The 26337-nt window shown below is 32.5% G+C and overlaps 1 protein-coding gene across 1 annotated transcript; it reads right to left on the minus strand.

Annotated features, from left to right (window-relative positions):
* Positions 1-1101: 1101 nt before the first annotated feature.
* Positions 1102-25254, minus strand: LOC142333445 (protein takeout-like). Its single transcript, XM_075380550.1, has 7 exons — positions 25111-25254; positions 23661-23773; positions 19937-20029; positions 17590-17737; positions 12188-12321; positions 9644-9796; positions 1102-1279 (listed from the first exon to the last, which is right to left on the minus strand). The coding sequence occupies exons 2-7, from the start codon at positions 23749-23751 to the stop codon at positions 1128-1130; spliced, it is 771 nt and encodes a 256-aa protein (XP_075236665.1). The 5' UTR covers positions 23752-23773; positions 25111-25254; the 3' UTR covers positions 1102-1127.
* Positions 25255-26337: the final 1083 nt, after the last annotated feature.

Genomic DNA, 26337 nt, shown 5'->3' on the forward strand with positions numbered 1-26337 from the left:
TTTAAGTGCAAGTACCAGCCGCTGGCATCTCCAGCTCTCGGGGAAGACCCCCTCCAGGGAAGAAGTCTTAATAGTGTAATTTTAATTTACAATTATAATAGTTATATTTAATAAGAACAAAGGGAATCAGATCATTGATTTAATTTTTAAGGGCTCAATGCCTAATATTGTTACTGGTAATGGGTGGTTACCGTACTATTTCACGAGAGGCAGTCTTGGTAACTGCAGGCGTGCAATAACTGCAGGCGTGCAACCAATAGACTTAATTGTGTCTGAAAAGCAGCAGTAGTATGTTGCTAAGAAGTTTGGTGAGTTGATTTCAGATAAAGTTCGAAAAATTTAACAACATGGCAATGCCTTGTGGCAGGCCAGATGGGATGAGACAGAGTGCGAGCGCTGTACGCATGATCTCTCTCCAAATGCTGTTGGTTTGCAGGACACCTCTTGGGTGCATCCTAATAAATGTGACACAATTTCTTTTCGACTATGATAACTTTAGGGACAGACTGCATAAATTCAACCTGGTAGATTCTGGAATGTGTCCTCAGTGTGGACAGTTGGATGATAACTACCATGTTCTTTATGAGTGCTCGATGTACAAGTAAATGCGCACAGAGACCATCTTTCAGCTTGATCTTACTGGGTCGGTGTTGGATCTCCATGGAAACTGGAGGAGCTAGGCCAAATGGGCAATAATGAAAAGTTTTATAGTGTACATTTCAAAGGAAAGGATTGTTGAGGGGATCTAGAGCTCTGCTTGGTTTCTCTTGTATTGTGTTTTTGTTGATGTTTTGTTCTATAAATTATGTTTCTGTTGTTTATGACCTTTGTTTTATTTTTCCATTTTTACTCAGCCACCCAGAGTCGAAAACGCAATTAAGCTTAAATACAGCTCTGGCGGGTGCTGTCACCTTAAACTGCCTCGGCAGAACTCAAGGTCCCACCCAGGTAGCCAGGACCTCATCTTTTGATTAGTTGTCATGCCGCAAATAAGGGGACCCTGAAGTGTTTCCCCACCTGGACTGCGGTCATTACAGCTCGTTTTTAGTGAGGAACCCCCTTTATTTTATTACTATTTTTAAAAATAATTTTTCTGCTTTTCAGAAGGAGGTATTGTAAGTGTTATATTATTCAGGGAAAAGAGTTTGATATGGGAATGAATCAAACAGCTTACTAACTGCATCTATTAAAGCAGCGCTAATTGACTGACTGATGGATGCTATCCACACTTTAATTATAGTTTTTCTTTGTTCATTTAAATAATCATTCATGTCATCACCTGAAATATTAAAAATTAAATTTAAAAAAAGAAAATCATAATTAAACAAGTAAATGAAATTATAATTTATCTTTTGTTAATTATACAATTTCAGTGAGTAGGAGGACTCCTATTTTGAGGAGTATACACTCCTCAAAATAAATTTATACAATATTACATGAAAATAAAAATGTTTAATATACATACGAGTAATCTATTGAAAGCACATACAATAATATGAACATTAATCTGAATATGAAAATACAGGACTTCTTTGTTTCTACATTCTCAGAATAATGTGTTCTAAATTCTCAGAATGTGAATTATATTATTTATTTATCTTGTAAATATACAATGTCTGACTCCTGACAGCCAAATTAGTATGTGATTTTGGTTAGAATAATGATCATTCTGAGTGAATTCAGTGACTAGCACAGTAATTACATGAATCAGCAGACATGACATAAAGCATAAACATTGATTGCTACAACTCAAAGAAGAGGTTTAAAATATGTTTTCCTTACAAAACATATGTGTGACACAATGACAAATACATCCTGAATGCAATGATAGCTTGAGTATTGATGCTGTTTTAATTTTTTTTTTCAAATTAATTCCTAACAATCTCAAAGAAAGGACAATTGTGGTTGTACAAAAAGTATTACTCCATCATAGAATTGGTTAATTCTGAGAAAAATTAAAATTGTCCATAGACTGACTATTGGCTGGATTGAAGGAATAGTTATTAATTCCATATGTGATAAATGTTCAATGCAAACTGCTTATAGTTGTACAGAAAGTTTGCTTACCAGCTAAATTGCAAACCATTAATGGATAAAAGAAAATGACTAATGAACCCCAAAATCCTAAGCAAACAAGAATGGCAAAAGTTATCATTTTCAATTGTCATATTTGATTAAAGATTTGGGTAAAGATTAAAAAGTAATGATGGAGGTTAAAGATTTTCACATGTTAGAATGGAATCAAATGAAAAATATTACCAGCCCAAATTCAATAATCAGTTAAATACCTACAAAGAAAATTTTGGGGTTTTTTTTTTGTTTGAAGATACTGGTTCATTAGTGCGAGTGATAGTACATTGTGATGTAAACAAAAGTTCTCCAGGCAAAGATTGTTATGAAACTTAAAAACCTGTTTAAGTCAGGATTTATTACATGCCAGTATTTATTGACAAAAAAGTGAACAAATTTTGTTCTCAAATTTTTCAATGGCCTTTTTTTACAGGAAGTAAAAGTCCCTGTTAGAAATAATGACTGTATCTCAAAAACTGATATAAAGAATCTTTCTTTTTTCTGTTTAGCCTCCTGAACCACCATAAGGTATTACTTCAGAGGATGAATGAGGATATCTATGAATGTAAATGAAGTGTAGTCTTGTACCCCTTTCAGTTTGACCACTCCTGTTATTTGTGGTTAATTGAAAACCAACCACAAAAGAACACCAGTATTCTGTATAAAAAAAACTGCATTTACTAAGATTTGAACTTTAGAACTCTCAACTTTGAGATCCTTTCAAGGATGAAAATCATTTTCATCCTTTTAAAGGTTTATGCCAGCATGCCACAGGCTGGCATCGAGTCACCCTGACAAAAAATTTACTAAATGATCCTTTTCATAGCCAACTTGTGTTTGAGGTCCCTCTTGTCACTCTGTGATAACAGCACATAATATATTAATCCAGGATAATTGGATATATGAAATACAGATTCAATCTTCTTTGTTTGATGCACTTGTAGTATAAAATCAATTAAATGGCTCTAGATATGGTAACTGTGGTAATGCATGCCACCCATGTTCTTATTTTTCACAAATTATTTCATTCACCGTAAAACATGAGTAAAAACAAATCTAAGGTAATAGTCATGAAAATTTATGTTATTTTTGATAAATAAGAACAAACAACAAGAAAAGTAAAAGCCTAATAATCATTCATAAATCTCTATTAAGAAATCTTAACCAACAACTGACATGATATTCAAATGTCAACTATAAAGAAAGATTTTATCATTAAAATTACAAATGCCAATCTAGAAATTAAAAACGTATACAAAATTTTTTCATTGTGTACAATTTCAGAGCAAAAGAAAGTGAGGGATAGTGATTTTCTTTCCTTGTTTATTGAATATCTTGATGTGTTATTTATTGTATACCAGCATCAAAATCTATTTAGAATGATATTCTGGTACAATAAATTTAATCTTCTCATTATGTAATTAATTTGATAAAATTTATTAATTTTATTTACTTATCCATTTCATTAGATATGACTGCGGAAATTAATGCATTAGGAAGAATGTACAAAAATTTCAAAAAATATAGAGCAAGTAATTCAGAAAGAAATTAGTAATTTAAAAATCTCATCAATTTTAGATGAGCAAAATAAAAAGATTGATGAAATAAAGAAGGAAAGCAAGGACTTGAAAACTCTTTTATTGCACCAAAATAAATCATTATGCATTAATTAAAGATGTAATAATCTGATCCTTTTTGTAATTAATAAAACCAAAGATAAAAGTCCTAAAACTTTGCAAGAGTTATTTTGGAGGTTTTTAATGAAATAATGTAGGTACCAGAGACTATAGATAATTTAAATTATGTTAAATGCATAGGTTGAGGCTGTGGCAAGATAAGGATGGCTGTGGTATCATTTTCATCAGTTATCAAAGAAAATAAAATTCTTTAGAAATTAATAAACTGAAAGAAACCAGGATTTTTATTGTTGAATACTGTGACAAGGAATAACAGTTAAAGAGAAAGGAATTAGGGTACAGATTAAGCTACAGGAGCCTGGTTGAAATAGAAAATTGAGAAGGAATGGTTTATCAGTGGATGAGAAATTTGTCCCATATACTGATTTATTGTAGGAACATGAAGTGGAGTATAGTGAAGATCAGAAAAGAAATTAAAGGAGCAATTGGCCACAAATTTTGAGAAGAGCTACATCATCTTCTGGCAATATAAGTATTTTTGTTCTTGTATGGAATCTACATCCTCAATATAATCAAACAAAAATTTGATAAAAAAAAAATGTTCACAATGACTTCTTGGAACTATGAGGGGTTTCACAATATGAAACCCCTTTGAAAGAATTGTGGCAGTACTCCCAAATATGCAAAAAAATCGTAGCTTTACATGCAAATATGCAAAAAATGTAGCATTACATCCAAATATTTGCTAAAATTCCTTGCAAAACATGCAAATATGTGATCATTGGTGGCATCTGAATATGCAAAAAAATGTGGCTTTACACTCAAATATGCAAGCAATAGTAAAATTCCACCTGAATATCCTAAAAATTGCAGCATTATACCCAAATATCTGCGATAGATGTATGCTAGTAACATATAAATAATTTGTTTTTTTCTTCTAAATTTTACTTAATTTTTTAAAGACGGCTGTCAGATTATGAATATTTTCAAATATTAGTTGTAAAAAATAAACAAAAAGTTAAGGCAAGTGGGAAAATTTAAGTAAATTGTTTTTTATTTGGAATGGTGATACACAAGTAAACTGGATTATTCAAACAGATATATTTTAATTATATATTTATCCTAAAATCGTATAATTTTTTTACAACTTTTAAATTAATAGTCAAGGAAACAGGTTCATCTAGAATAAGTAAATTATGTGTTAAAAGTAGCAGAAGTGTGTATGGTTTTAAAACCAATGGTATGATAAGAGCTAAAAAACATAAGTCAAAACAAGTGAAAAATAGTTTTGTGAAAACATTTGCGGAATTTAAAAAGGGAAAAAGCAGTAAGTATGTTTTTTAAAAATTATTTACTAGTTTATAATAACTCTGGTGCTATGATGATTATTAATAAATTACACTGATAACATAATTTTTGTTTCCTAACATGTGATAAATGATTTAAATCTGTTTTTTTGATGCTGGAAACGAATATGAACTCAGAATCTTTCTATCATCCATCATTTTTGAAAAGTTTTTAAATTTTAATTAAAGGATTTTTTTTCATTTTTCAACATGTAGTTAGCATTTTAAGGTCCTATATTCTATTTTGTTAGCTCATTTTTTATTGTTTAACTTTGTTAACATAATTTGTAAGTTATAAATAAACAATACTAGACAAAAAATAAAATCATATCATAGTCACCTATTATGACATTATATTTAATAATGAAGAAAAAGATTAATCATGTATGTGCAGGTCAAAACATGAAGCTGAAAACACATCTGTATTGTTTGTATTAAGCATTGGATTTAGGAATGAATTAATTTTGTTCAGTCTTATCGCTGTCTTAGGTTTGTTAACAATGTATTGTCACAATGCCTCAATATTGTTTAAATGATGTGGATGCCTTTTGTTATGTATGTGGTGAGTTTACCATAAAATCAAATAGAAAAAACATTACACCTTAAATTAAAAAAGCATATCATTTGTAATTTCAATGTAAAATTGATGATCAGGGTAAGATGTGGGCTCCTCATATAGTATGCACTAATTGTTCTGTATATTTAAGAGGAAGGCTGAAAGGTACATGGAAGGCTTTGCTATTTGGTGTACCTATGGTTTGGTGTAAACCCAAAGGATCGTGTAACCGATTGCTACTTTTGTTTAACAAGAGCTAGGGATAAACGTTATACGTTTGCAACATAATAATTCTCCGTTACGGGAAATACGTTTGCAATAGTTTACTCAGCAAACAAAAATCCTGCAATTACCACGATATTGTTAATCAACTTCTTACTTCACACAGAACTATGGAATGTAATATGTCTTTGAAAATACATTTCCTCCACTCACAAGAACCAGCTGAGACATTTTGGTGATGGAAAGTCGCCATAAGAGGAAATGGAATACTAACTATCTAGCTGACACTATTACTGTATTACTGTAATAGGTTATTATTAGTAGGTATTATTAGTATTAGGTTCACTATTACTGTTGGACATTAATTCGGGAAGTGCCTGAGGCTATTTATAAAAGAAAAGCATCAGCAAAATCATTTGAACACACGTATGACCAAATTGTGTTTACAGATCTGTAACGTACGCAAAAAAGCAAATCATGAAGTGGTATCACAAACCTTCTAGAGTGGTTTATAATGATTGCAGTGGACAGCAGTCTGTGCATGAGTTGGATAAAAGTATTATGTTAGAGGAACTCCAAAATGTGCTTGTTAAATGCAAGCGATATAAGGCCACAAATTCATATGAACACCCAATTAGGTTTTATAAAATTATGTCAGTGAATTGGGAACAATATATCTAAATTTCTTCAACACTACAATTGGCTCCAAAATTATCCAGATGAGTAGGCAAAGTTAAAATTTTGAATTATACCTCCAGTAGAGGAAGAAACATTTCATTCACACAGTTAATTCTATATTTTTTACTATTTTTATGGAATGTTAGGCTTTTATCTTTAAAAATCGTTAGGTTGCATGTAACGAGTGGTGGCATGTGGAAGTCTCCCTCAGAGATATACTAGAAAGGGGCAACCTCCCACATATTGGCAGACAAGTGAGGTGGAACAAAAAGAAGAGTATGTCAAAACGCTGAAGGTAGATGACGAGGGCTCACCTCAATCTCCTGAGAGACTTATGTGCAGCCCAATGTAAGGAAGCCAAGAAGGACTTAGTCAAATGCATTCAGGAGCAAAGCGAACTGCTCGGAAGAAGCTAATTACAGAAGTTAAATCAGACCCATGGGGGAGGCCGTGTAGCATTCTGGTAAGAAGAATGCTGAGACCCAGAGCCCCTGTTACACAGGCCACCCACAGGCCACCCAGGAAGTCCAAGTTAAAATAGACAGACTCTTCCCTTGTGGAAAAGATTTAGCCACGGATGATAGAGGTAAAGATGAGCCTCCAACCCCCTTCAAAGGTGAATTAATAGATGCAGCAATGCGCATGCCTCTGAAGAAGGCGCCAGGCCCAGACCTGTTGCCAAATATGGTGATAAAGATGGTGCTCAGGGTGGAACCAGAGATCTTCCTTGATGTCTACAATACTTGTTTCAGACATGGAGTCTTCCCCAAGAGCTGGAAATGCCAGCGGCTGGTACTTGCACTTAAACTGGGGAGGGATCTGGAGCTTCTCTCCTCATACTACCTGCTGGCTATGATAGATGTGCTTGCCAAAGTGGTAGAGCATATGCTTCAGCACAGGATTACTGAGGGTGTGGAAGAGGCGGACAGGCTCTCTCAAAGTCAGTATGTCTTCCGAAAGTGGAGATCCGACTTAGACGCTGTAGCTGTGACACAGCAAATAGGGCCATGAGGCGTGAAATGTGTGCCCTCGTTACCTTAGACGTGAGAAACACATTCAGTTGCGTTTCTCAAGTTTCCATATGAGGTCTCTAAAACAGAATCGGGTTCCGTCGTATCTGTGTAAAATGGTACAATCATATCTAATGCGACGCAGGCTGGTATGCCAACTGCAAGACGGATAAATTGAGAAAAGCCTGCATAGAGGAGTGCCATAAGGGTCAATCCTTGTACCGATCCTTTGGAATTTAGCGTACAATGAGGTTTTTCGAGTTACCCACCTGCCGGATTTTATGTTGGTAGGCTATGCTGACGATATCGCTTTAGTGGTGGAGGCAGTCACTAGAGAGGAAGGCATTGACAAGATAAGAGACTCCTACCAAGTAATTAAAGATTGGATGGCCAATGATAGGCTTATGCTGGGTCCAGAGAAGACGAGAGGCGGTGGCGATATCCTTTGTCAAAAAGAGACTGGTGCTTAAGTTCACACTTGAAAGAAAAAAAAACTTTTCTTTGTAAATAAGAGACTGGTGTAGAAGTTCACACTTGAAAACAGAAGTAGTACCTCAAGGTCGGCGATAAAATACCTTGGTCTTTGGGTGGATGCAAGGTTGAGGTTTGGAGGGGTTGCAAGTAAGGTGGAGAGGACTATGAGGCTGATAGCTGGTCTCCATCCTAACTGCAGAGGAGGTTGCTGGCCGGGACAGCATACTCTACACTGCTATATGGGGCCGAGATATGGGCCAGTGTGATAAGATATGCCAAATACTTAGGCAAATTAGAGGTAGTGCATAGAAGAATCTATTTAAGGATAATATCCGCAGAAGCCCTGGCGTGGCTTATGACCATACATTTGATAATCATGCTAAAGAAAACACTACAACAGGGACCTTTGCTCCCTGTGGCTAAAAGGCGATTAACGGTTGAGATCACAGAGGAGTTAATGGAAATCTGGCAATACCATTAGGACAGAGAAACGAAAGGATAATGGACATACCACTTAATCAGAGACATCAGAGGCTGGTATAGGAGAACCCATGGCTCATTGGGATACAGTTTAATGCAGTTTCTGACAAGCCATGGAGGCTACAGATCATATTTGTTCAGGTTCTGTAGAGATTTTTTGGATCTATGTGCTAAATGCGCTGAGGAGGAAACCCCGTCCCATGTGTACTTTTGCTTCCCACACTTTGGGAGAAAACGTGAAGAAATGTTGGCCGTCCATGGTTTCAAGGCCATGTTTCGACTAAAAGAAATACTGAGTGCATTGATGAGAGGACCCAATGAATAATACAGTGGAGTTGTATGTAAAGAAGATAAACGAGAAGTTACACGCATGGGAGAATGATGACTGGGAACGAGGGAGCGGAGGGTGCCGGACAAAACTGGTTCACGGCTGAGCACCTAGGGGCCTCCTGAGCATCTGAAGGTTGCCTTGGTGCTATGAGGCCGCGAGAACTCTCCCGAAGCCCGATGGTGTGCTCACTGCGTCTTCGGAGCAACAACAGTGGCTGTAAATGGTAAGTGTTATTTTGTGTACATTGCTGTGTGTGTGTGTGTGTGTGTGTGTGTGTGTGTGTGTGTGTGTGTGTGAGGGGAGTGGGTATGATTTTTATTTGTGATTGCTGTGGATGTTTCCTTTGCTTTTGATAGAGTTGTGTCACGATGATGCATGTGTGGTGTTTTTGGTTGTTGCTTGTTTCTTCAGGTATTTTGTTGATTGTATGGGTTTCGCCTATGTTAGTGGTATCGGACTGTATGTGTGGGCATTAGACCGCCCTCCTGAAGTAATGCCACTTCAGCAGTTTCCAGGAGGGCGCAGGCACACATGCGCACTTAATATCATCTTGCAGAACCTGTTAGCGAGTCCAACAGTACCTAGGCACCTGTAAATGGAGTTCCTCCACCTCATAAAAAAAAAAAACCTTCTAACCATATATCTTTCTTTAGACCAAAAGTATATGTAATTCACATTAAAGATTGATTAAATGAGTTTTGTTTTTTTTTTTTTTACATTGGCATATTGTAAACAAATCGTATTTACATAATAAAGAGTGAAGTAAACATTCTATTCTTAACTTGAGTAAGAACATCCACTAATTAGACTTCATAACCTATAAAAATAACTCAACTTACCTTTTTTTTCATCCCCATTAAACAAATTTTTCATAATAATTTTTACATTTTTGATATTAGAAATAGTGAATTTGATAGCATCCAAAGAAAATCTTTGTTCGGAATTTACTTCTTTTTTAACACCAGCGAGGAGAACTGTAGAATTAATAGATGCTGTAAATAAAGATAAACACACATGAACAACCTGATAACATATTAAAATTACTAAAAATTATAACAGATTAAGAGAGGAGTATGCCAAAAAAAAGTTTTTAATGCAGGATAAGGAAGTTAATTTTTTCCCAGTACAGTTGTGCCATAATGGAGAGTGTCTAATGGAAAATCATATTTCTATAATCTCCCTTACTCCCTTTCAGGAGATGAAGGTAGAAAACAGAGCATCATTCAAAAACCTGTAGCACGGATAGTATTAAAGTTACAAAATTTGTACAAAAAGTAAAATTAAAAGAAAAGAGTTGTCTAGCGGCCACTGCATTGATGATAACTTACATTTCCTTTAAGTATTTTTTTAACCTTTCTTTATATTTCGTTTTTTGGTAAAATATTTATATTTTCAATTTAGATCGGTACTACAAATTTTCTGTGAAATCCTATGCCAGGTTCATGCAAGGGCCAGTAGAACACAATTTTCTGAATAATTAAAAAAAAGAATCATGAATTTATCTTGATTAGAACTCAAGTTATGATTTTTTGAATGTCAAGAAAACCTGAATTTTAAAACTTTCGGAAATAATCGGTCAATTTTTAAGGTAACATTTTAGTTACACAAGTTTCTTAAAACTCTCCTGCCTCATACAACATTCCTTAAGCTAATTTCTTGGATTCTTCTCTTTTTAAGTTTTTTTGGTGAAGTCTTCAGTGATTAGCTGTCTGGATTAATTAGCAGCTTTGAAAGACAAGTTGGAAAAAGTAATTATTCAATTCAGGACTGCAAACGTACTTTATCAACACGTGTATGTTCATGTACACTGTCATCAGGAACATGCACCATACTCTGTTCAAAATCAGTAATTCTTCTACTTGGTACATTCAAATTTGTAATTAGAATAGATGGGCCAGGTATTAGTTCTGGGTCAATGACAGAATCACTTTACAATTTTTTTTTACCATCCCAGCGTTTCTCAGCAGCTGAGACAAATGTTTTTCGTTTTAACAAGATTTTTTCCGCAATCGCTGAAGAAAACTGAAAACTAACAAAAACTGTTCGATGATATAATAACTTATAATGGGAAAAATAACACTAGCAGTTAATAAAATAAACAGATCCACACAACAATTTTATTTAAAAGATCACAAACACTTAAACAAAACAACCACTGCTGCAAACTATCTGTATTATTTAGTTTCTTTTCTATTACGGTACTGTAGCAAAGCCTATAGAATAAAATTTGAACTATACAAAAAAGAACGTCATCGACATTACATACAATCAAATCCATCATGAGTTACATATCGTTCAGTCTAATTACTATGTAAGGAGTGTGCCTGCACAGAAAAAGACTGGTTGGAGACAAATATTGGACCTTCTCTTCTCTCACACGATCTTAACCACCATAGGTGCCATTTGCAATTCTTGATGCCTAAATGAGGACCAACAATTCTTTCCAAACCATTTTTGAGTTGAAGCCAACAACCCCAGTCAGGCTGCCAACTTGGGCTGCTTGATGGTGAGTCAATACAGTTATTTTATAATGCCATTCAAGATTAAGCTTCCTTTGCTGGTGCCAATTCCAGATGCTCACAAACGGAATTGTTTTTGCCACAATTAATCTGATAAGATGGATGAAAGCATGCCTCCGGCACCAGTGCTAATCACCTCGGAGTACCTGAAAAGAATAGGTTAGAACCTTTTGAAATGCGGTGCTATAGGAAAATGTTAAAAATCAGATGGGTGGATAAAGTGACAAATGAAGTGATGAAGCAAATCGATGAAGAAAGAAGCATTTGAAAAAATATAGTTAAAAGAAGAGACAGACTTATAGGCCACATATTAAGGCATCCTGGAATAGTCGCTTTAATATTAGAGGGTCAGGTAGAAGGAAAAAATTGTGCAGGCAGGCAAGGTTTGGAATATGTAAAACAAATTGTTAGGGATGTAGGATGTAGAGGATATACTGAAATGAAACAACTAGCACTAGATAGGGAATCTTGGAGACCTGCATCAAACCAGTCAAATGACTGAAGACAAAAAAAAGCCTTACTTGGAAACTCTGGCTGATATACTTCTTAACATAAAAGTAAAGATATTAAGAATGTGTAGCAATAAAAATTCTTTCTTCTTTGATGAAATACTTTCATGAATCAGAAAAGCTATTCATAAAATAAAACAACTATTGCCAAAACTACATTTAATAATTATGTTACCTGCCAACAATAAGTTTACCAGACCTGTCAACTTACTGTATAAGCTTATAACATTTGTAGAAATAATTTCTTTAAAAAATAAGGAATTTTTATTTTTTAATGCAAAACAAGAAATAATAATACATAGTCCTTAGATTTCATAAAATAAATTAATAAAATTTAATTTTTAAAAGTACTCACTGAAATCTAACTGGTTGGTTCCACTACCAAATATTGGCAAATTTTCAATTGTACCATTAATTTCGTAATTTCCTTTTATTGATAATGATTGATGTCTGATATTTAATCTAAATTTATTCCTATCTGGTGAAACACTGAAAATAATTTTAAAAAGTCAATAAATTGGCTGTTTAAATAAGTTATAAATACTTCAATTTTTTTTTTTTGTATAAAATCATAACTTATAATAATAAAAATGATTATTGGTTGGTGTTCAATAAAATAGTCTTATACTAAAATAAGTAATGAATAAAATAGCTAAGTGTACTCCTTAAAAATTTCATTTCTATTTTCTCCACATTTGTTTACCTAACAGAAAAAGTACCTTATTTACATAAAAGTAGTATGGTACTTCTGTTTACTGTTTTAAACAGTAACATCTCTAGTTTTTATTATATAAAAAAGAAGTACACATCAGTGACAATGGATTAACTTAAACCTTTTGTAATGCTGTAAATTTCTAGAAGATGCAAATGAAAGTTAAAGAATAAATATATTAATGGCATATGGCAAATCAGCTTCTGGTGTACTAGCAATCTTAAAGAAAAATAGAACTGATAACAACAGTTAAGAAACCAGACATATTCTATCATGACTTTAATTCCGATACTTAACATGCAGATGTCTCTTATTTTGGGACATCCTTTCATGTTCAAATATACTAAAGCTTTTTAAAGTACAGAAAAGTAATCAATAGTTACTTATAAATGTAAAAAAAATTATTTGTGCACATTTTGATATCTTTATTTTAACTAATGTCTTAACAGTATATAAGTCTGTTCTGTTCCACTTGTGCCGTCAGGTGCTGCTACCTAGCGGGGCTAGAGGCCTCACATCAAGCTTGGTCAGGCGATCTGATCACGATGCCCTATGTCATAATACCGCAAGCAGTGGTCATTATGACATAGCGACTTCTACTCTTTCGGAGCTCGAATCTGACCCAGAGCAGTCGTGTTCCATACTCAGTCCAGATGGACATGTTCAGATGAACGCTTAGTTTATTAGTTCTATCTCTTTCTCTCTCAATATCTTTCTCTCTCTATCTGTGTGTATGTGTGTTTATGACTGTTCTAATTCCATGTTCTATATCCGTTCCATGTTCCATCTGTTCTATATCCAATAAGCCAGTGAGTGCTATTATGTTTTAGAAGAGTTTACTGAAGAGAGAAATAATAATTTTTTTCAGAGTATTTTTATATGATTTTTATGTATTTGTATCGTTTAATATGCTGATACTGAGTGTTGTATGCCACAATCACTGCATTACTCCAACATGAGTTTATGTAGAAATAGTTACCTTTTCTATTATTTGCCCACCACTTTTAGTAGTTGGTTCTGATTAACTACTGTAGGACTGAATAATCATCCACATAAAAATGAGGAAATGTTTTGTATGTAACAGTAGGGAGTACTGTGAGTGGATGGTTATGATATTAAATTTGTAGCAAATGAATGAAGGAGTAAAACCTATTACAGAATGATGAAAAAACTTTAAATTTTTTCCCAAGAGGCATCATGAGGTTAAACTGCTCGTGGATAATTGGGAGTTGACTGTTGGTAAAAATGACATGTTGGGGGCTAATACACTACAATCACTTCAACAATTTTTAGAAATTGTTTTATATCATTATTTAGCTATTTACACTACATAACTTTTTTATTTGGCATTTCTCCCACCGACACCCCATTTGGGCGCCCTAAAGCATAAGACCGAATGTCTGTGCCAATAACCAGAGCAGTTCCACAACCAGCCTTTCAAGCAACTTGATGATTACCAGCAAGAGGCTAATAGGTCGATAACTGCTCACCTCACTCGGATCCTTTCCTGATTTTAAGAGCACCCTCACCAAAGCCACCTTCCAACGAGTCGGAAAGCAACCCCAGCTAAGGCACTTCGAGAACAGCATTCGAAGCGGCTCTCTCATGACAGGCAGCAGATGATAGAGTATATCCGGTCACGCTAGTCAATTTCCGGTACCTTTTTCAGAGTCATTCGAGAAACCACTCGGTCTCTATCTACGGGATCCACAGCCCGTATCCCAGGGAATGATGTGTCATCCGCCTTGACACCGATTTCTGCTTCACCATTCGGAACATCTGGAAACAGAGTATTCAGGAACGCCTGGTAAGTCGCCGCAGATGTTAAAGTGTGGTACCGGCCATCAAACCCGCATCGAACACTGGATAGCACGTGCAATGATTTTGGTCGGTAACATGACTTAGCGAGCTGCCAGGTGCTGAGTTGCAACTCGCGCAAAGAGTCTTGCGAAAATTTGAGTTTCGCTTCCTTGATAGCAAGAACATAGTCATTACCGCTCCGTACCAGAGCGGAACGGTGATCGCAATTCACCGGTTCTTAATTTCGAAAAGTTGACCATCTCCCGCCTGCGGCGGAGAATTTACAGCCTCGCGATTGCATGGCAGCAAGAATGGCACGCCACGATTAAGTTTAGGTCGTTGTATAAATTTGTACAGCTATTGGAGGCATGGTACGCCTCTAGTTTTTTTTTTAAGGGCAATGGAAGCCAAAGTGCTCTTCAACCACGCGAATTTGAACCAATATTTGTTTCGTTTCCACCTGGCAGCTGATGAGCTGTGCGTCTGCGGAGAAGTCCAATCGAAGGAACACATGATGTTCGACTGCCTAGTTCTGGGGGGGGGGGCAGAACTCAGGCCACCCTGGAACCTAGAGGTCAACGGGAAAATTGGCCACACATAAGCGGCGAGTCAATGTGGTGTAAGCCGCATTGTCGGACCGTGAGGGAGTTTCTTGATGCCGTTGCTTTGTTCAACCGGCATCAGTAGTATAAGGCATATAAGACTCCTACCGCTTGCTGTAGGAGGATACCCTCGAAAAATGGCTAGCCATCGGTCAAATATAGCTCCATGCGCTATAATATGGTCGCTGGCATCAGCGAACTAGGCGTGGCAGCAAATTACTGTCCTTGACGGAATAAATTTTAATTTATTGGCATGTCATATATTTTAGTATGTAGACGGGATGCGCCTACTAATTTTTGTAATATAGGACAAGTGAGCGGTGGGACACGCAAGCGAGTGGTGAAAGGCACCACGCTTATTCCGCTCACGCAGCTAGGTAAGCTCTAGGAGCTAATTAGGATTTTGGTCGCTAAACCGTTTTGAGGAACAGTAGCCGTTTGTAGTACGGACATTCAGTCTTATGCTTCAGGGAGACCGAATGGGGTGGTGGTGTGAAAAATGACAGACAAACCAATAACGACTTCCAAGATCACACCATGGTCCCTTGTGCTCGTGAGCCGGGAGACTTGAATCCTTTCTCTCATGTGGTCCAGAACCTTTTTAAGGATTACCTCTGTCGCTACCGACGAAGCCCCAGACCAGGTTACAATACCTAAATTCACATGTGTATGAATCTGACATTAATCTACTTATGTTTCAGTAGATTTTTTCCTTAATTTCGACAGACGGGTTTTTCAAGAAGGGTCTACTGTGGCGTTGAATGTTGTGATTTAAGTATCTGAATGTAAGTGGATTTTCATCATTAACACTTCTGCAGGTAAAGGTCTGATTCTGCAAGGTTCTCTAAGCTAAAGTATGCCATGACCTGAAGGACCAGTGCATGTTTCTGTAGGAGATCTAATAGGAAACTCTTCTGATCTTATAGAGTCAAAATATTAAAAAACATTAATATTAAACAACACTGTAGAAAAAATTATATCTTTCTATTGTACATTAATATTTATAGTTTTCATTAAAAAAAAAAACAAAAAACAACCTTTTGTTTAGTTTGCAAGAAGAAACTTACTACAAGACAACCACAGGAACGTTTTTTTTTTTTTAAATAAAGGAATCAATGCATTAAAATCAGTTAATTTTGTAAAATTTAATTAAAAATAAACCACACAGGTAGAATTGATTACCTCTTACTATTATTTAGATTCAAAACTAACAGGCTAAGAGGTTTGTTATAAATTAACGTAATAGATAAGATCTTTTTTTTACTGTTGATGTTGATAATGAGAATTTCGCATTAACACAAAACGAAGAAGTATCTGTCGAAATAAGTAGAGAATGCAAATCACCTGATACATTATCTAGTGAATGCCTAACAATCACAAATGGAAACATGAAAGCGGATTGCAAAAGAAGGAAATAGATGAATTATTTACCACTGATGACCCAGCCACGGGGCCAAAAATATTAAATCATGCTACTAGAACATTAATTTTTAATGTGGTCCACCTTGTGTTTCAATTTCAAATGATTTTCCAAAAGATGCAGACAAGAGATGTTTTCCGCAACAAATTATGTGAGAACAGTGGCAAATGGAGATAAGAAAACATAAGATGGCTTATATATTTCAAATCTTCAGACAAAAGTTGCTTTCCTGTGACGACAATTTTTTAACAGTAAAGGTTTTTCCGATTAGCGGCACGTAAGTGAATAATTAAAATTTCATGAACGAAACATCGTACATAATAAATGCATGCATTCTTGGACACAAATGTTATCCAGTTTAAAGACAAACAATACAGTTGATCAGGCTCTGCAAAAGCTAATAAATCATAAAACAAAAAGATTGCATGTTTTAAAACGAATTGTCGCATCATTAATGTATTTAGCAGAACATAATTTAGTATTTGAGGTAGCAGTGATACGCTGTATGCAGGTCATAATAGTAATTTTTTGGCTATTGTGGAATTAATTGCAGAATTTGATCCAGTTTTGAAAGATGATTTAATACGATGTTCAGAGAAAAAGCTTATGGGTAAAACATAAAATTCTTACCTGACTCATATGAATCAAAATGAATTGATTGTTGATATGGAACAAAACATTCAAAATAATATTATAGATCTGATATTACATGCTAAATGTTATTTTATTATACTTGACCGTTGTTAGTCATCAAGAACAAATATCGGTCATTTTTTGATTCTTGTGTGAATTTGGAGGAAATATTAAGGCTTATATAAAGTATTAAGTATATAGGAGACATTGGAAAATCGTATTTTATGGCAATAAATTTTTTTAGCTTTAAAATACGTATATACCTTATTCGCTGTCTCAACGGTACGCTGGAATATACTGACCCAATTCGTGAAACAATTAACCACAAAGCCACTGTGTGATACAAGATGGGAATGCAAATTAGAATGTGTTAAGAGTTATTTGGTATGAACGTTTGCCAAAAAGTAAACATCGTAAGTAAAACATTACAAAATTATAAAATAATTTATATATTGACCCATTTTATAGAAATTACATTAAGTATTAAAAAACTTAATGTGTAATTTTTCGAAGTATCTTTCATATGAGAGAAGGCCCCGCAAAATATAGCGAGGCCCTGTAATCTTAGATATATTAAAATGTTTAATTACCTTAAATTTGTAATATTATAACCTGTAAACCCATAAACTTTCTGATTAGTAAATTTTGAATCCGTTGACACAGATCCAGATCCTTTTGTTGTTGAAAATTCAGGTATAGCCATTGGTTCTAATGATGGTATGTGTAAACTTGGTATGCCTGTTAAAAAAGAAATTTTTTTTAATTTAAATAAATGATTTTCAATAGAAAATAATTATTTGTGTAAGAGATGTAAAACTCATGTACTTTAAATTTTTTTCTCAAAATTAAATTAACAGCATTATTCTTTTATTGAGCTATTCATATCTGATAAATGTTCAGAATTTACTGGACTTTAATGTTAATATATTTAAATTCTGATTTTCTGGTTACATACAACACTAGCAATTTATTGTCATAATAATGTCTACATACATCAGTAACAAGAGATTAAATAAAAATTAACATAAAAAAGCTAACATACTGGAGAATATAAACTTTACTTCACTTGTGTTACTGAATGTTGTGTATAATAATTTATCATATCATTTAGTTATATTAAATTTGTATAATGTAATATTGGGTTTTACTTTTATGAATGATAAAATTGAATTTTATTATACCATGAAACAGAAAAGAAAGAAAATCTACTCTCAACTGACAAAATATTATGGAAACAATTGAAAAGAAGTAAACTATTGATAGCTATGCACAATAATCAATGAATGGCATCCTGACCCCTGTAGGGGAAGATCACCACCTTGTGATGATATCAGTCGGCACACAACCCCCTCTATTCCTAGCCCTGATGGGATTTCCCAGAGGTCATCTTTTAGACCCTCTTAACCTGAAAACACATCATAGACAGTATGGATATCATTATTGAATGACAGTAGCCATTTCTTCAATAACTGTGGAGAAGGAAATATTTAAAACAGCGTAAATAATACCAGATTATAATTTCTATCAAGACAGTACTAGACCTTTTTATGTTTATTTAATCAATCATGTTACAGATTAACCGTTTAAAAATAATTGGACTTTTTAACTCATCATTTAGTTAGAAAATTCTTTTTCAATAAAAAAAGGTTTTTACTTCTTTCTTAGTCTGACCATAAAAAAGAACAAACTGGAAATATATATGTTATTAGAAATGTTATTAAATAATTTTATGAAGAGGAACAAATTTTAGATTATTTCATATACTTCAGTCACAAACTCTTTTTTCACATTTTTCTTTATGCAAATTTAAGTTGGTTGCACTATAGATTTGGTAGCAATGTACAGATTAAGTCCATGTGCATAGTTAATTTAGTTTAGCATTTTTATTTCTGAATTTATAAATGAAGTAGTTTAATAAAAATTTCTACTTCCTTTTAATAATTATTAACAATAAAACTAGATAAAGTTTAATGTAGATACAGTGGTTAAAATACATATGTATTAGTAAATCCAGATGTATAAGTCCAATATTTTAGATCTGAAATTTAATTATAAATGATCCTGTAATCCATGGCTTAAATTAAAATGTTTTATATTTTATTTTTATTTGTTTGTAAAGATTCTGTAAATAAAGGGATTGTTTTTTCGATGTCCTCCTATCATTCCTTGTAGATGTGCCAGCTCTGTAGACCAGAGGGCAGAAAAGATGCTTAACCAAGAAGGTAGGTAAGGTGCAACAGAGTAGTTTCAAGAAAAACCTTTGCTTAACTGTGTCCTCTGAACTGAGGAAATTTAATATATATATATATATAATATATAATATAATATTATAATATATATAATATAATATATATAAATATATATATATATATATATATATATATATATATAATATAATATAATATAATTATATAATATATTATATATATATAATATATATATATATAACATAATTTATATAATATATAATTTAATATATATATATATATATTCTAAAAAAAGATTTTGCTGCTACAAATCACAATAAACTTTACTAATGAAAATAGATACACCCACAAAATTTAATAAAATTAAACATAACATATATAAAATCCTTTCACATATACTTCCAAATGTTTGTCAAGTGGAAAGCCATTATAATTTCTATTTAAATATTTTTCACCTGAAATCTACAAATAATAATACGCTCAATAAACACCTTAAAAAATATGCTCAAGAATATAAAATAGGAGAAATTTTTTCAGAAAATATAAATCTGATATTACAGAATAACCTCATCCCTACGTAATATGTCCAAATTTTCATAATTTATTGAATAACTGCTAAAATAATTACACTGAATAAATAAAAAATATGTTCACAGTCCTTTGGTCTATAATTGAAATATCAATAAATTTTAAAATTAGCAGTACCCGATACCAAAAAAAGAAAACAAACCTGAAGCAAGAGATGGTCTCAGTGACAAAGCATTACTCTTGATACATTCTTCGCTATTTGGATCTGACATATGACATATGGTAAATAATTCAGCTGAAAATATTATAAAAGAAGAGAAAAAAATATGTTAGTGAAATTAGGATAGTACTTTTAAAAAATTAATAATTATTATAAGTTGTATATATATTTAACACAATTTTTCTTTGGCACTTAACTAACTGAAGGTTTACATAAAAATTTTATGTGAACAGAGAATAAATTTTCCATTTGATATTTGTAAAATCTAATCTGAGGTAGACTCAGTGCAAGTTGTCTCACAATACACTATTTCTGATACTTGGACTAAACTAAAGACTCTGGTGTTCTATTTTCTGTGTTATCTTTTCCATATTTCTCAGACCAGTTTTTTTCTGCTCTTTTTTCCTTTCCATATCTTTCTTTTTCCCATTACATCCTTTCTTTTTCCTGTTTAGCCTCCGGTAACTACCGTTCAGATAATACTTCAGAGGATGAATGAGGATGATATGTATGAGTGTAAATGAAGTGTAGTCTTGAACAATCTCATTCGACCATTTCTGAGTTGTGTGGTTAATTGAAACCCAACCACCAAAGAACACCGGTATCCACGATCTAGTATTCAAGTCCGTGTAAAAATAACTGGCTTTACTAGGACTTGAACGCTGGAACTCTCGACTTCCAAATCAGTTGATCTGGGAAAACGCGTTCACCACTAGACCAACCCGGTGGGTTCCATTACATCCTACCAATTCTTAACCTCACTGTTATATTTTTTTGCTCTTGATTTGTAGAAAAACATTTTTTATTATCTAATACTAATTTGGACAGACATAACATGTATACTCCTACAGATTGAAGCAAGACATACATACTATATTCAACAACAGAATCAAATTTTGTAATTTTCTCTCATAGAAACAGGTCTCATACACAAAATTTATAAAATGAGAATTGTATACATACCTTATAAAAACCAAGATCTCAACACACTTGAACAATATGAAACATAATTTAATGAAAGCAACAATTAATTATGAGCAAAAGCAACATAGATTGAATGTATTATTCCATTACATATTTAAGGAGTTTTCAAGCGCTTTTTAAGATTACCTATTAACATTGGTCCCATTAATTTCACTGAAGAAAGTGATGTTAATTAGATAATAAAAAATCTTTCAAAAAAATATCTCTGTGGAGCTCTTTTATTTCTTTGTTGTGTATTAATCTTTATTCTTCTTTTCAAATAATGTTTAAAAACCTTTCTTAACATTTTTTTATCAAAGTTTATAATTCTCCATTCTTGATTATTAAATTGCTGTAAAGTTTTCTATTGCATATAATAGTATGTATTGGGGGTATATTAGTATTGGGGTATGTATTGTTATTTTAAATCACTGTACACAATTCTTAGTTTGTTGAGAAAATATTTTGTAACTGATTATTTTATTAAAATTATTTACTCTTACAATTACCTTCTGTCATTGTATGAGTTCATCTGCAATCATTTGATTATAGTTCCTAACATACTGTACACACAGTGCTGTATTCTAGTAGATGAAAAATACTAATTTTGTTAGAAATAGGCAGTATATGTAAAATACACTTTACACGTTTTTCTTTTCTGGTTATGCGAGGAGGGAAAAAAGATTAACATTTGTTTTGATGAAAATTGCAATGGAAATTCATGAATATAAAGAAACACAAAATTGAGTAGAACTTTGGTGCTAAAGTGATTGAAATCAATACTTTGATTCTTATCGATAAGTCATATACTTGGTCCTAATACCCACCTTAGGGCTCCTGAAGTATTGCAAAAAGTCTTTTTAAATCTTATGTTTATTGTAGGTAGAAAATATAAACTGTGTTTAAATTACCATAAAAATGCAAATTATATCAAAATAATTTACTTCAAAAAATGTAATGAAATTTTGAAAATACTTTTATATACTGAAATGTAGTAATACAGTAGTAATATTCAATTTTTTAAAGTAGTGTTGGCACTGCTAAAAATGCAATAGAGGGGCTTAATAAACCACAACAGAAAATTATAAGTAGCAATAAGCGAGTCGCTGGTCCAGCAATCCATCTTTACTCTACACATCAACAAGCATTTTATCCTTTGAGAAGTAATAAATATGAATTTATGTGAATTTATAATTATTTTTAAACACTATTTCTTGTATCATTATACCAATATATGAAATTGTAAAAAAAAATAATTTTCAGAGGTATTGTTCAAATCTAAAACTATGCACAATCTGTCCATCAGACAGTTTTTTTAAAGCAATTTGATGTTAGATTTAACGTTGAAATTTAATGAAGCTGAGCTGTTGTTTTGAAAAAGAAACTGTCAACTAACCTTGATTAATCAAGAATTGAATAATTATATCAGGGAGGTGAAAGAAGTTTTCAATAGCAACAGGTTCTCTAGAAATGAAACAAAGCTCTTGATATGGGCATCATTGAAAGATGGAAGAGAAAATTTCAGAACGCCAATCTCAAAATAAAAGAAGCAGAGGAAGACTCAGAACATTATGAAATGTCCATGTTGGAAAGGCCATGAGTTAACATAATTGAATGAAGAAACTTTACAATTTTGTGATTTGGAGAAAAGACAGCTCTACAGCTGTACTACTACTTAATACAGTGTTATAAAAAAGGAGTAAATTTGAAATAAATAAAAAATAGCAAACAGCAATCCAAAACGATGATAAATATTTGAATAGGCACAATTCAAATCCAACAAAATTTCAATTGTTATTCTAACTTTTCAATACATATTTAAATATAAATTTGTCTTACTAAAGAAAACCCCAAGCAATAACATCGGCCAGAATACTGTAGATGAATGCCATAGAAGTGTCTGAAAGTATTGTAACATCTTTTAAAAACCCTACACTTAATAACTTTGCTTTAGTTTGTCATTTAATAAAGAGTGTTACAAAAAAAGTCCATTACTGATCATAGTAGTAAAAACATGACATATAATTTAAATTATTTTAAATACAGTAAAAAATAATTTAAAAGAATTAGAATTTTTCAAGCATGTTTATAGTTTTTATTTAAGTACAAAAATCAAAGTTGTTGGTTCATATTTAATAATGAAAGACAAACATTATAAATCTTTTGTTTTTAATTACTTTTTTAATATATTTTAACTTTTTTAATTACTATAATTTGAATTTCCCTACTGGGCAGAAACAACTGTATAAATGCATTGGATACATAAGTTTGTTGTTTTACACTATGTTACAGTCTTTCTTATGATAGATTGCACCTGAGATATAAATGACCATAGTCAGAGTTGTTTTTTTCTATGTGTAAGGTTGAATATAACATGCATTTCAGGGACTTTGTTTGTACATATCCATCAGTATATTTAAAGTTGTAAAGAAGACAATAGAAAACCAATTCATTCCTTACTTTACAACTATGTCAGTAAGAGTGATGTGGGATAATTGTTATTCTTGGGAATGGACATGCAACTTTTTGGAAGTGACACTATGTCAGACCCCCTCTACCGTTATGCTAATATTGTTATGGTTCCAAACATAAATACGATTATTTTGAAGAAAAGTGATTGAATAGAATAGAATCCACTTAACAGAATATTTTGATATTCCAATAGCATTCATTCATTAAATAACTACTATTCATGTCTTATAGTAATAAATCTGATATTAATAAAAGAATAATGAGTACTTACATGAATCTAATGCATTTGTAAAAGGAATAATAATATTTAAGATGAATGAAGCAATTAATACAAATTTAAAAATAAATAAATACTGTTTCATGATAAAAACCACAAAAATCCACCTGAAATTATAAAAATACTAGATCAAGTAAAAAAAAAAAATTATACATATATATATATATTATTTGTCTATAAATAAGAAGGATAATTTGAGAATGAGAAGTTATGACATCAGATGTTAGATAAGGCATCATAGAACTGGTATTTTTTAAAAATGGTTAATTTATAGATTAGGAAATTTTATTACTCTCTACTCGTATTATAGAATGTAAGTAATATGGCAGATAAGCCACAAAAATAAAGAAATTGTTTTTATAAAGTTCTCCATCTTATGAAATAACTAACCTACAAATCAATATTCCCTTTCAAAGTTGTTTCTTTGAGGTGCTCCTAATCACCAGATATGTTTTGCTGCCAGTGTTTGTAGCATAGAATAGTTGTCAACTGGGAAAGTGAATTTGCTTTCATCTGATTTATCACAGCTTTATGGAATTTTTTTTTTTGGTTTGTTTTACCTCCGGGTCCGTAGTCAAGCAATTCATTGCGCAGAGGATGAGATAAATGTTTTTTAGCGTGATGCCTGACTGGAATTCAAACCCAGGACCTCCAAGTGAAAGGCTGAGACGCTACCACTCGTGCCTCATAGGCTGGCAGCTTTTTGGATTTAACATTCAATTTTTTTTTTTGGAAAAATAATGAAGTCACAAAGATCAGTAAAGAATGGAAGCTACGAACTCTTTGTAGTTGCCTTACTGATAAAATAATTTGCAACAGATATCATATGGCAAAGGATGTTTTTACGGTACAGGACCCATTGGTTGCATTGATTTATAACAAATAAAGAAACATATTCCTGAACCTTCAATAACTTTCATGGTAGAAATGTGATGACAGTTTGTATTATAGGGTTTGGCACATTCTGCTTATGAATAATCTTTTGACTATCAAAAAAAATTATTGATTTATTTTAAATTTTCTAATTCTTGCTTTCTTGGACGACTGTAAGATGCTTGTATGTTATTCCTAACTTTGATGGTTAGTTTTTGGGATTGTACTTGAAAATTCATTTCTCATTCTTTTGAGAAATTTCCATTGATCTGGATGTGTTCCAGTAGAATATATACTGAAATTTTTAAATTATGAGGTTATTTTATAGTCCTTTTTGTTCATTCATAACTGATATCTACTGAGACCAATAAACGTTTTCTCCAAAATCTGTATATTAGTGAATCCTTGACATAAAGTATAATTGTAGTCTTTCATTTAAATAATCTACATACCTATAATAAAAGTTTTATAAATATATTATATACAATTTTTACAAAACCAACATTAAAGATGTGATATTAATTATAATTTTTGTATCTGTAAAATTATTAAAAATTCATACAGTACTTACCTTTCAAGAAAATAATTATGATTAAGTGAAAAGTATAAAATGTTACCCACAAGGTAAAAAACCTGTGTTTAAAATCAAGTTCTTTTAAAGTTGCTCAAATACTGGCTCTTTTATAGAACAGTAGAGGTAAATGGGAAACGACTTTTTAAAGGATCATCTATCATCATACAAAAAGATATGATTAGAAATTATTTACCTTTATATTAATTTATTTTGTTAAGTCACAGCCACCTGTCAATAGAATAAATGTTCTACAAAACATTTATATTTTAAATATTTTTATTTAACTATCAATTAATAAAAAGATACAGATGTATCTTCTGATTTATTCAACATATGTGTTTTATTTTACTTTCTTTATTTGTATTACATAATATAGTTTTGTCTCTCAATTGAATATGTTGAACATACATCTTATTTTGTTGTATACAAGAATTCAATTAAATAAGGTTTAAATTTATTGAAAATAAATCTTAATACAGTATCGCAATTATTTAAAAAAGGCAGAGAAATTATAAATCACCAAGCAAAATTAATAGGCTTCTTCATAAATTAACTGTCAAGCAACCACATGTTTGAAATATAATAACAGCACATACTCTGTAAAGCTAAATTTTTTTTTAAATTTTAGGAAACTTAAAATGTCTTTAGATTAATGTAGTATTAATACATTAATGTATTATTACATTAACGTAATGTATACATTATATACGTTAATGTATACGTAATGTATACATTAACGTATTATACGTTGATGACAACGTTCGTCTCGAACGTTGTCATCAATGTATACAGGCATTGTTAATGTATACAGGCATTGTCTTTCTCCATGACAATCCTCGGCCGCACACTGCAACTGTAACAAAGAAGCTCCTGCAGCGTTTTCGTTGGGAAGGGTTTGATCATCCACCATACAGCACGGACTTGGCTCCATCCGATTTTCACCTCTTTGCTCACATGAAACGTTGGCTAGGAGGGCAACATTTTTTCACAGACATCGAGTTGCAGACCAGCGTAAAAACATGGCTGAAAACACAGGTGGCTCCGTTCTATGACGAGGGTATTGGAAAGTTGTACCACGCTACGACAAATGTCTAAATCGGAGTGGCGACTATGTAGAGAAAGAGCGTAACTATTTAAGTACTTGTTACAAATAAAAAAAAAATTATTTTTACTTTGGTTTTAATTTCGTGACCCATCGGACCTTGAAAAAAATAACCATCATAT

The sequence above is a fragment of the Lycorma delicatula genome, chromosome 12 (genome assembly GCF_047948215.1).
Source record: "Lycorma delicatula isolate Av1 chromosome 12, ASM4794821v1, whole genome shotgun sequence".
Lineage (NCBI taxonomy): Eukaryota > Metazoa > Arthropoda > Insecta > Hemiptera > Fulgoridae > Lycorma > Lycorma delicatula.